This window comes from Cotesia typhae, unplaced genomic scaffold, assembly GCF_013202065.1.
Source record: "Cotesia typhae breed Kobodo isofemale line unplaced genomic scaffold, CoteBio_Ctyphae contig_10, whole genome shotgun sequence".
Taxonomy (NCBI): domain Eukaryota; kingdom Metazoa; phylum Arthropoda; class Insecta; order Hymenoptera; family Braconidae; genus Cotesia; species Cotesia typhae.
The window spans coordinates 580,703-592,510 of NW_027423710.1; the positions used below are offsets into that span (position 1 = coordinate 580,703).

The window sequence follows — 11,808 nt, forward strand, 5'->3', positions numbered from 1 at the left end:
AAATTTCTTCAGTAACTCAAAGGTCAACGTCCTAAAGAAAATAAATCAATTATAACACGTTAAATAAAATATTAAAGCGGATGTCCAGATGCTTAAACTTAGCTGTCATAGCCATCAATTTATTTATGACTAGTAAGCGTTAAGCTTTTGGCAAATGACTCGTTGAAAAAAGAAAATTTCGAGTGTTGATTAAAAAAGAAAGCTAAAAAAAATGTAAGCTTTCATAAAGTTGGCGCAACTAGAATTAAAAAAAAAAAAAAAAAGTATGTTGACTGGTAATAAATAACCTCCACTATAATGGAGGTTATTTTTTTTTCCAACAGGTTAGATGTTTACTAAGTAATAACCGCTCGGTGCTCAGCATTAACCTACAAATACAATAACAATAACAATAATAGTTTAAAAATATAAAACAAGTAAAAAGAAATTTTACACACTTAAATTTACATTAGTTATTTATAGTTAAACCAGGGGAAAAAGATAATACGAAATTAGAACTCACGCGGCCTTTGTGCTCATGAGCGTCATTAGACGGCATTTTTCAGGGTAGCATCAGTTTTAAGACATGAGAGAACGAGACGGTCGACGGTGCTTTTTTGATCATCTGAAATACAACATTATACTACATTACTGTACTACAACTATAGATAATATCATAATTTATGCACACTAGCAACCTCTGGGTGTCCCTGGGAGGCATTATTGCTGCCAAACGTCCAGAATAGACAGGTAATACATTCTTCATTGTCTTCTGTCTTGCGCTTTACAATTATATCAACGGTCAATCCTCGAATAAAATCCCGCCTCCCTAAAAATTAATTATCACACTTTTATTTCTTCTTTGTTTATTTATTTACTTTTTTGCTTTTCAAGGTCTGACGCAACTATTGGCCGTCGGGTTGGTGAGAATGAACATTGTTGACAGAGGTTAACACCTTTATGATAAGTATAGGATTTAATCGTGCCAATCATTTCAATTCAATTGGTTTACATTTGATCATCAATTTACTTTGCACATCGCACAGAAGAAGAAGTTTAATTTTTTTTTAAGTTGTACTTCTTTTGGCGCGTTTGGATGAGAGTGAAATTTTTCCCAAAAAAACGAAATGATGAAGTTGACTATCAAATATAATTAAAAATAAGTTAACTCTTATATAGGCTAATTGCAAAGTATCCAACGAAACGTTGTTATTTTCAAATTTAATACACAGTAAAAAATTTTGCGTCAATGCGTCAAAAAATTATGAAAATTAAGTTAGTTTATTTAACACAAAATTTTTTACGGATTGGATTTTTGATTTTTTAAAATTTCTAAATGTCAATTTTTTTTGCCATAATTTATTTGTTAAAAAAAAATTATTAAATATCTGCTAAATTTATTTTTAGCTTTTATGTGTAAATTTAATGCAATAAATGTTAAATTTACACATAAAAGTGTTAAATATTTAACAGAAAAATTTTTTGACGCATTGACGCAATTGAGGGTTGAAAAATTTTTGATAAATATTTTCAAGTGGGGTAACAATTTTAATTTTTATTTTCTTGAACGAAATTTCTATTTGATTTTATTAATATATTTAAAAAAAAAATTGATTGCGCAAAATTTTTTACTGTGTATATAATTATATATATAATCTCTATAATTATGTACAACCTTGTAAAATTATATATAATTATAGATGATCATATATAATTTGACAAAAACTTTTATCATCGGGTAATTATAAAATTGTAGATTATGTTACCGATTGATGATACCCAGATAGTGTAATTATAATGATCTTTGTAAAACTAAAAAGGAGAGGTCATTCGGGTTACCTGAGTTGCTGCTGGGTACTGCCCGGCATGCTCTACTTGTAAATTTGTACTCAACTGGTTGGACTATAGATGCTGACATTATAATAATAATGTCTTGATTTGCTAAATGCTAAATGTTACAATACCCTATTTCTGTTTCCTTTAAGACCTAGTGGTAACATGTCTTGTTAGGCTATCCTTGGCACCAATTGAATTTTAAATCATGTTTACAAGATTAATGCTTATTAAAATACTTAGATAATTGTTATTTTATTGAGGGCTTTAATTTAACTGCTTCTAAATTGATTTTAGGATGTTAAATTCACTGTTTTATTTGATTTCCTAATGCGCCAGGCGTTAATGGTTCTCTTGGAAGAAATTCGGAGCATAAATTACAAGTTTTTACTTTCCATTAGTGATAATTACTGTAAACAACGAAAATGCTTTTAAGCAATCGTAAATTTAAAATTACAAGGTTGGAAGTAGAGATACAAAAAAATTACAAGAGATTTTTTTTGGAAAAAATTTAATTCTCTACAAAAAAAGTATCTTTCAATTTTTTCGTAACTCCAACCTGTTAGCCAAAATTTTTGTTTTAGTATTTCACAAAAATTGATAGAAGGATTTATTAATTATTAATAATTTAATTTATTTAAAGACAATTATTTAATTTATTAAATTTATTAATAGTTAATAAGTATTTATAAATGGTTAACAAATATTCATTAACCATTTATAAATATTTATTGAATTCTATGATGTTAAAAAATTATTTATTAAAGAGTTAATAAATTTTATTGAAGATAAATAAATTCTACTATCAGTGAAATATCTTGGAAGCTGATGAATTGATTTAGAAAATTTTTGCTAGAATTTTTTACTGAGTATTTATGACCTGTAAAATAATAAAATTATTTGGACAAGTAAATTTAAAAGAGCGAGTAAAAATAAACTTATACTTGTTCGCAAAAAAGTTAAAGTGAGTTTAATTAACTTACATAACAAATTTTGAGTGATATTAAAAAAAAAAAAAAAAAAAAGTATGGTCATGGTCAACTAAAAAGCCTCTGTTAATCTAAATCTTAATCATGTGGTTGTCAGTCGGCAGCTTTGCTTCCTACGAGCTTAAATCCGACCTCGAAAAGATCCTTGCGACTATTTTCGCGACACGAGTTTCGACATGACAGATGAGAGTTTACTTTTCTACGCCGATCTCTGATACTTATTTTTCTCTTAGCGTATTAATTTTTGATTAGGTTTAACATGACCCTGCCAGTTATAATTTTTCAACATCACCGGAAAATAAATTGCAAATTATACGGCGGGGTGTTTGCTAGAAAAACACGTGGAAAAATTCACCCCAAAGTGATGTTGATGCCAATAAATTGCAATACTTTATTAATAGTCTTCGAACAAACTAATAAACTTTATATTTCTTTTTATTTCTTCGGCCAATTATATTGGCGAGAATTCAGCCAATTTGTATATGTCAACAACTCGGTTGTACGTACTTAATCATTATACTTTAGTCGCTTAAAACCTTAATCTGGTTGTCCCAATTTAAACTATTGTTGCATAAATAAAAAAATTGTGCGTGTACTTAATTTACACGTGTCAGAAGTTATACTTCTTTGGTAGAAGAAAAAAAAAATTTATAAATTAAAAAAGGAAAAAGTTGAAAGAAATTTTTTATGCAATTTTATTGCTTCATTTAATTAAATTTAAAAAATAGAAAGAAGAAATTGTTTTAACCTTAAAAAAATAATCTATAAGCTTCTATTTACTAAAAATTTTTCAACCCCAAATTATCGGAAAAATTGTGCTTAAATGATCTTTAAATATTTTCTATTCATGCATTGCATTGCATTTTTGAAAAATACATAAAAAAATGAACAATTAAAAAAAAAAAAAAAAATTCAAATTCAAATGAAAATAGAAATTATTACCAAGTTAAATAAAAACTAAAATATTTAATTAACCATTTTTTAGAATTTATTATTAATATGAATAATATATTTTATATTAAATGGTATTTTTACACAGTAAAAAATTTTCCGTCAATCCGTCAAAAAATTTTGTGTTAAATATTTAACATTTATTGCATTAAATTTACACGTAAAAGATGAAAATAAATTTAGAAGATATTTAATAATTTTTTTTAACAAATAAATTATGGCAAAAAAAAAAAAAAAAAAAAATTGACGTTTAAAAAAAAAAAAAAAAAAATCCAATTTTTTAAAAATAATTTTTTTTGTTAAATAAAATTAAAAAATTCTCTAATGGCTGCTAACTTTAATGTCATACATAAAAGTGTTAAATATTTAACAGAAACTTTTTTCATCGGATATTAATTTATAATTTTATTTTCAGGTGAAGTTTAATATTTGCTCGTCCAGTGACTGGTGTAATGAACTTGAAAATAAACACCGTCTAAGCAAAGCACACAATTTTTTTTAATTGTAAAAGCTGGTACATCATCACCGGGACAAAAGTTTCTGATCTATCCGAGCACACTCGTCATAACGGATAACGGGCGAGTAGCCGGTCAAGCCTACGCTCTAGGCCAGGGGCTAGGCTATGCTATTTTCTACTTCTACCATCCACCAGTAGCAGCTTATGGACCAAAAATAGAATTCCTCTTTCCTACTATACGTGTTTTTATTTATTTAAGTATACTTTTAAGATTGCTACTAATGCAATCATTTTCATTTAGTTTTATTATCTCATTTTATTTATTTATATTAATATTATTTTATATTTTATATTTTATTATTTTTTTTGTTCTTCAATAACGTCATTCATAATCGCCAAGTTCAAAGTGTTTGTCCTACGCAATTTAAATATATTTAAAAAAATTTTATTGTAAGGAAATATTTCAAATCGCTGGCGATTAATCACATTCCCCTTTTTTTACTAGATATTAATGTTGATCTTGATGCTGATGCTAATAGCACTTGGGTAGCTGTTGGTGGACGACAGATGCATCTACGAGGATAAATATCACTGATGACCCTCATCCAATCTTACACAGACATTAAAGTCGAGCAAGACAACGATAATTTCGAAACATTTGGTAGCAAAAATCCGCGGTGAGGTATTTTCATATCGACCAGCTCTGCCAGTTGGGATATAGGAAACTCGAGGCTACCTGGGGGTAGTTTTAAATATATTTTAACAAGTCTTAAGGCTCATTTTTAATCATTTTCACGCTAAGCTTTTCTTTACTCACATTGTTTCGCTGAGAAATTGAGGTTATGATTCATCAAACAATGTTATCAATTTTTTTAAAAGAAAAAATGAATAAATAACCAATTAATCAAGTAAAGGCGAGTTTTAAATGTATTTTAAAACTTGTAGAATTTTTATTAATATAAAAATTCATAGTTTTTATTAACTTTGTTCTTTTTAGGGATTGAGGTTATGATTTATGAAACAAAGCTCGTAAATCTGATTAATTTGACGGAGGGAAAAAAAAATAGTAAATAACCAATTAATCAAGTAAAGATGGGATAAATTTGGAAGCTAAAAATTGCTCGGGGATATTATTTATAAATATTTAACGTCAGCTAACGAATTAATTTGACATCTGTGAAATGCAAAGTGATGAGCCGAAGACTGTCAGAAAAGTAAAATATTTTTTTATAAATATTCAAACTATTTTTTTTTTTAAAGAAACTTATGCATTGACAATCCGATGGTTTATGGCTCTCTGTTACGTAGACAAGACACTGAGGCAGGCAGCTCGGCTGAAAAAACGCCTACACAAAATAGCTACCGTGTTATTTCGAGGGGTAGCCTTGAGTTACGGCCAGAGAAAACTTTTGAAATATCGGAAAACAGAGTACCTCTTATTCTTATTTAAAAAAAACTGCAAATAATTGTTATTATTATTACAATTTTTTTTTTTTTTTTTTTTTTTTCATTGAGTAATACTGATCTCAGATTGTAAAAAAAATTTTTTTTAAGATTTTGTAATATTCGCGTGGATAAACCAGGTCAGTAAACCACTGGACAACACCACACTGCTCCTGAAAAATTTAATTATCTTATTAAATTATTATAATTGAATTAATTTTCTGTTATTAGTGTTAGCTTACCAGATAATTGATTTAGTAATTAATGAATATCTCAACGGATTATAAAGAGCGACGCGGTAATCTTTGCTGCACTGGAAATGATCCAGAATTTCTCTCGCTCTGAAATGTCAATCAAATATTTATATATTTTATAATTTAATATTATTATTAATAGCAAATTTTAGAAATTTTTTTTTAAATTTTAATTTTCTGAAAATATTATAAAAAATTTTTAACAGCATAAAACCCGACAAAGTATTCAGCCTGTTAAGCGTAAAACATAAAAATAAAAATAAAATAATTTAATAAAAGATTTATAAGTGGCTAGAAACAGTTTAAGTAGCTGAAGCAGTAGCACGGCACGGGCCTATAAAGATGAATGCATGATAGCAAATTCCCGGGATTATTTATTTTAAAACTAAATCAAGACGAGCAAACTAAAAAGTAACTAGTTATTTAATACGCGTACAAATGTACGTAGTACACACGCTTTAGAACCTTGATATTATTATTAAACTTATAACGTCGTTTTATCTAACTTACGGGCCAACCAGACGATAATTTTTCATCCAAATAACGACACTAATCGTTGATAATAATAATATTTATAAGAGTGACAATAATAATCGGATTTTTATATTATTAAACTGAATAATTTTCAGGTTTAAATAAATATGCTGTTGAAAGAATATTTTGGTACTGCATATCTTCTAATTACGTGTCTTCACTAATTTTTTTAATTATAAAAATTGTATTGCTTGGATTTATTTTAATTAAGTATTGAATTTTTTTTTTTTTTTTTTTTTTTTTTCACTGGGCCCATGACCTTGTAAAAATTTCAAATTTAAATTAAATAACATTTTTCATATTAATAATATTAACTAGCAACCTTGCAGTCACTATGTGACTGCCGCGACTCGTGAACTATAAATAAATAAAATTTTGCTTTATTAAATAATTACTTTTGTTAAATTGCACTGTACTTTTTTAAATATTGAGGTTTTTGAAGATATAAGCTCATATCGATGTTACACTCATCAAGAGCTTTCATTTGAGTACCCACATCAATTTTTCATATATTTTATATATATATATATATATATATATATATATATATATATATATATATATATATATATATATATATATATATATATATAAATATATAAAATATATGAAAAATTGATGTGGGTACTCAAATGAAAGGTCTCGATGAGTGTAATGTCGGAGTGAGCTTATATTTTTAAAAATGTCAATAGTTCATAATTTTTATATATTTTTCAAATATATATAAATATATCACTAGCCACAAAATTTAAATTATTCTCTTAACAATTTAGATTATGCAATAAGAGAAATAATTTCTTTTTAAAAAAATGTGGTGAGAAATTAATTTGTTCAAATTTTTTTAACTGAAGAAATAAAAATTTTTCTCAGAATAATTTTCTTGTTTAAAAAATTTTTTTTTGATTTCAAAAATAATAATTTTAAATTAAAAAATTATTAATTTAAATTTAAAAATAAATTTTAATTCTAAAAAGACAATTTGCAAATTTTTAACAAAATTTTTTTTTTTTTTTTTTTTTTTTTTTTTTTCAAATATAAAAAATTTTTTTGCAACAAAATTACTGTGAAAAAATTTTATTTCTTCAGCTAAGAAATAAAATTTTCAACCAATTAATTTTTTATTAATAAATAATTTCTTACGTTCGATAATTTGATGTTGCAACTAAAATACTTTTTTTATTATAAGGTTTTATTGCAATTGATCCAAATGGCGATAAAAGTTCTGAAATCTGATAAAATAATAATTAATAAATAAAAATTAAAAAAAAAAAATTAATATTAAAAATTACCTCACGTATATTGATTGATATTTTTTGAGTTTTTATATTAAGCCAAGGTGGCCGAGTTGATTTAGGATCTGGTCCGTCTAATCTCTATAAATAATAAAAGAAAAAAAAATAAACAGTTTACAATAATTTATAATATTTAATAGCTGTATAAATAACTTACAATATGAGAAAGGTCAGCGCGTATCACATTAACGCAATTAACGTACTCGTGAACTCCATAAAAAATTTCCGAGTTGGTCAGTTCTATTAACCCATCACGTCTGTGAAAACAAACAAGCCAGCGTTAAGTAAACACGGTTTATAAAAGTCGGAATAAATATTTAAATACTTACAGACCGCGTTTTTTAATCGCGTGTACGTATGCTGTTTTTACAAAACAATACCCACTGTAATAAGAATCCCAGCCAGCGTCATGGTATTTTTCTTCGTCTAAATTTTTTTAATAAAAATAAAAATATTATTAACTTGAGGGTTGAGGTTGAGTTATTGTTGAATATTAAATTTACCTGTGTTTTCTGTCTCGAATTCAATTTTTGGAGAGTCTATTATTAATACACGTCCGGTGGTTATGAAAAATTCGTAAAGCTCTTGAAGGATATTCGATTTTAATACATCTGAAATAATAATTATATTATTAAATTTTATATAAAATTAAAAAAAAATTTTTTTAATGAATTCATTGCTTCGCTTTAAAATAACTTAAAGTGTAAATTTTCAAATTTTTACGGAGAGTCAAATACGATAAATTTTAAAAAAATCAATTTTTCTTCTAGATTTATTTTTGAATATACTCATCTATATTATTAAGAGAATAAGAAAAATTTTTTGTCCAGGATAGTCAAATGATAAAATTAAAAGTTGCAAAAAATGAAAAAAAAATTTTTTTTTAGAAATTCAAAATTTTATATTTTTGAGGGGAAAAAAAAAAAAAAAAAAAACATTCTTCTACAAATTTCAGGATCTTTTAAAATCAGAACAAGGTATTTAACAAAAAAAAAAAAAAATTGAGCCAAAATTTTAAGTGCGAATTTTATTTTTAACGATGTTCAAAAATTCAAAATTTGACAAATTTGGCATTTTTAAAAACTTTTTTCCAAAATATTTTTTTTTCAAAAACCCTAAGTGTCTTCTTTCAAACAATTAAAAGGCTATTCCTATATCTGTAATAGCGTTCCGGATATTACAAAAATAAAATTGAAAAACTGAAAAAATTGCGAAATTTTGAATTTGCATTTTTTGAAAAAAAAATTTTTATTTTTTTTTTTTCTCTGGCAGAACTTCGTAATATGATAAAAGAAAACTTCTGACAAAAATTTGTCCAAATCGAAAGCGGGGCAAGACGGCCCACCTAAACCAGTTTTTATTTTTTGTGGCTTTCTACTATCAAGTGGATTTACACTCGTCCAACTTTGACTCAATTTTGACCCTCCCCTATGTAGACATATATTCAATTATCTATTGCGGAATATAAGTTTGCATATCGCGTTACTAAAGTCAAAAGGGCGCAAAAAAATTTTTTCACTCCAACTACGCTAAAAATATTTATAAAATTTAGATCTATAAAAAAAGTGAATAAAAAAAATTTTTTTTGTATCCGCCCTTTTGGCTCTAAGACAAAAAATTCTAAAGCCAAAAGAGCGTATCATTTTTTTTTTAATAATTAATTATTAGCCTTAAAAAAAAAAAAAAAAAAAAAAAAAAATTTATAACACTGAGCCAGCGACAATATTTTACCTTAAAGCAATAATTCATACTGAATATTAAAAATAAAACAAACCTGAATCTAATTTCTTTTTCAACTCATAACTAATAAACTTAGTGTCATAAATATTAGGAAAAATTCTGTTAATTTCCTTCTTGAAGTCAAGATAATTTTGCGGCAACGGCCTGTAAAATTGCTTGTAAATGAACATCAAGTCCAGAAGCATGTTATGGCCGATGATTGGCTTCTTCAAGACAACAAGAAGCTTGAAAACTTTGGTGAATCCTAAAAAATAATCGATTATCCTTTTTTCTAGGCTTCCATTATCGGCTTCCTCGAGAGCTTGTCTCGTCTCGGCGTCTACTTTGATAACTACAATCTCAGTTCTTCCTTTCGATTCAGTCCAAATTGACTTGAACACCGATCTTAGCTCATGCTGGATGTAACATTGCTGCGCAATATTGTTACAGCTCAATTCTATCGATTTATCAGTTGATTTAGTGTCTTTCACCCATTTTGCTACACTGTCAATTGCAGTGGAGAATATTGTTTCGTCGCTTAGGTTCGTGAAAATTGCGTGATTATTCACATAATCATTTTCTTTCAAAGAATCTCTTAGTTTTTTCTCCTTTTCTTCGTTCAGGTACGAAATTCCATCGTAGTTCAACTAAAATTACTAACAATTTATTATCCTTGATTTTTAAAAAATTGGGAATAACAAAATTAAAAATTTGACATTTTTTTTATAATTTTATAGCAATTAAATTATTATGAAAAAAATTTAATTAAAAAATTTCAAATATAAAAATAAAAAAAATAACCAATAAAAATTTTGAAATCAGAATTATTTTTTTCTGAACAAAAATTAATTGCCACAATTATTTAATTCCAAGAATTGAGCATGAATTAAAATTACCTTGTTGAAGTCAAAATGATGCCGGGTTAAAAATTCCAGTGCTCCAACTTGCCACATAAATTGCCTGTCATCAAACGGCAATTGGCGAGGTAGTAAGTAAAAATTGTACGTTTCAACTTTGTATTTATTCTCGTCTCTTATGTACTTGAAGGCACTTATTCCGAATTGTATTGCGATAAATGGATCTAAGTTGTCGCGTAATTTTTTGTAGCGCTGCGGCATAGAGTCAAATAATCTAAGATTTAAAAATTCAAATCAATTTTTTATTTTACTAGAAATTTGAATTTCGCGCCGCGCGCGCGTTTTAATTTTAATCAATAAGAAATCAGCTCCCATTTTTTTCCGAGTTTCGATTATTGACTAACTTCACACCCTCATGTATTTTTATTGTAGAGATTAGATAAAAATGAAAATTAATTTAGCTAACATTTAACAATTTTTGGAGAAAATAAATTATGGCAGAAAAAAGAGGTGAAAAAAAATATTTTTAAAAAATTGCACTTTTTTAAATATTCTACATGTCAAATTTTTTCTTTTAATTTTATTTTTATAAAAGAATTCTAAAAATTTTTCAATGCCCGCCAATTTAATTTTTATAAAAAAAATTGACATGTAGAAATTTTTAAAAATTAAAAATGCATTTTTTTAAAATTATTTTTTGGGAAAAATTTATTTGTTAAAAAAAAATTTTTTAATGTAAAGTGACAATTTAATGTCACAAAAAAGTTTAAAAATATCAATTTTGATTTTTCTGTCAAAAAAAAAAAAAAAAAAAAAAAAATCCTGTGACCATAAAACTAAACAATTACCGGATAAATTTTTTAAAAACAAATTTTGTTTACAATTATTGAAACAAAATAAATTATTCAAAATTGTTCATGAACAAATTTATTTAAAAAAAATTGCATTTTTAATTTTTTTAAATTCCTAAATGTCAATTTTTTTGCCAAAATTTATTTGTTAAAAAAAATTCTAAAAATTTTTAAATATCTGCAAAATTAATTTTCATTGAAAGAAAAAACATTGTCATAAAAAAAAAAAAAAGCCTTACGATAAATCAGCAACATTCTCTTCCTTAATTCCACTAAATTCAGCATCAATAGCAATAAAAGCAGCATTTTTCAAGGCTAATTCAATTTTATTATAATTATTTATAAAGTTATTGTCTATTATTTCGTTCATATTTATTTATGTTTATTTTTATACAAACAACAAAATTAGGTTATGATAACAAGTGTACCACGTGTACCATGTATATATATATAAATATACTCAAATGTATACTATAAATATATACGACCGATGAAATTTAAAAATTCCAGTAGAAAATATTCGAGTAAGTATAAAATTTTAAAATTTTAATGAATTTTATTAAACGTTATTATAACATAACGATTTTACTAATTGAAATCTTACATAAAATACAATTTTTAATTATTAAAATTACTTAAAAAATTTATA

At 25.7% G+C, this 11,808-nt stretch overlaps 1 protein-coding gene and 1 long non-coding RNA gene across 2 annotated transcripts; one reads left to right on the forward strand and one right to left on the reverse strand.

Moving 5' to 3' along the window:
* Positions 1-569: 569 nt before the first annotated feature.
* Positions 570-5,540, forward strand: LOC141530953 (uncharacterized). Its single transcript, XR_012479887.1, has 3 exons — positions 570-729; positions 874-927; positions 4,168-5,540. It is a non-coding gene; the product is annotated as an uncharacterized LOC141530953 (long non-coding RNA).
* A 144-nt stretch (positions 5,541-5,684) lies between these two features.
* LOC141527991 (pre-piRNA 3'-exonuclease trimmer) lies at positions 5,685-11,697 on the reverse strand. The gene is made up of 10 exons (XM_074244150.1): positions 11,399-11,697; positions 10,348-10,582; positions 9,507-10,098; positions 8,236-8,343; positions 8,062-8,158; positions 7,890-7,989; positions 7,730-7,813; positions 7,581-7,669; positions 5,895-5,993; positions 5,685-5,825 (listed from the first exon to the last, which is right to left on the reverse strand). The coding sequence occupies exons 1-10, from the start codon at positions 11,527-11,529 to the stop codon at positions 5,759-5,761; spliced, it is 1,602 nt and encodes a 533-aa protein (XP_074100251.1). The 5' UTR covers positions 11,530-11,697; the 3' UTR covers positions 5,685-5,758.
* Between the last annotated feature and the right edge of the window lie 111 nt (positions 11,698-11,808).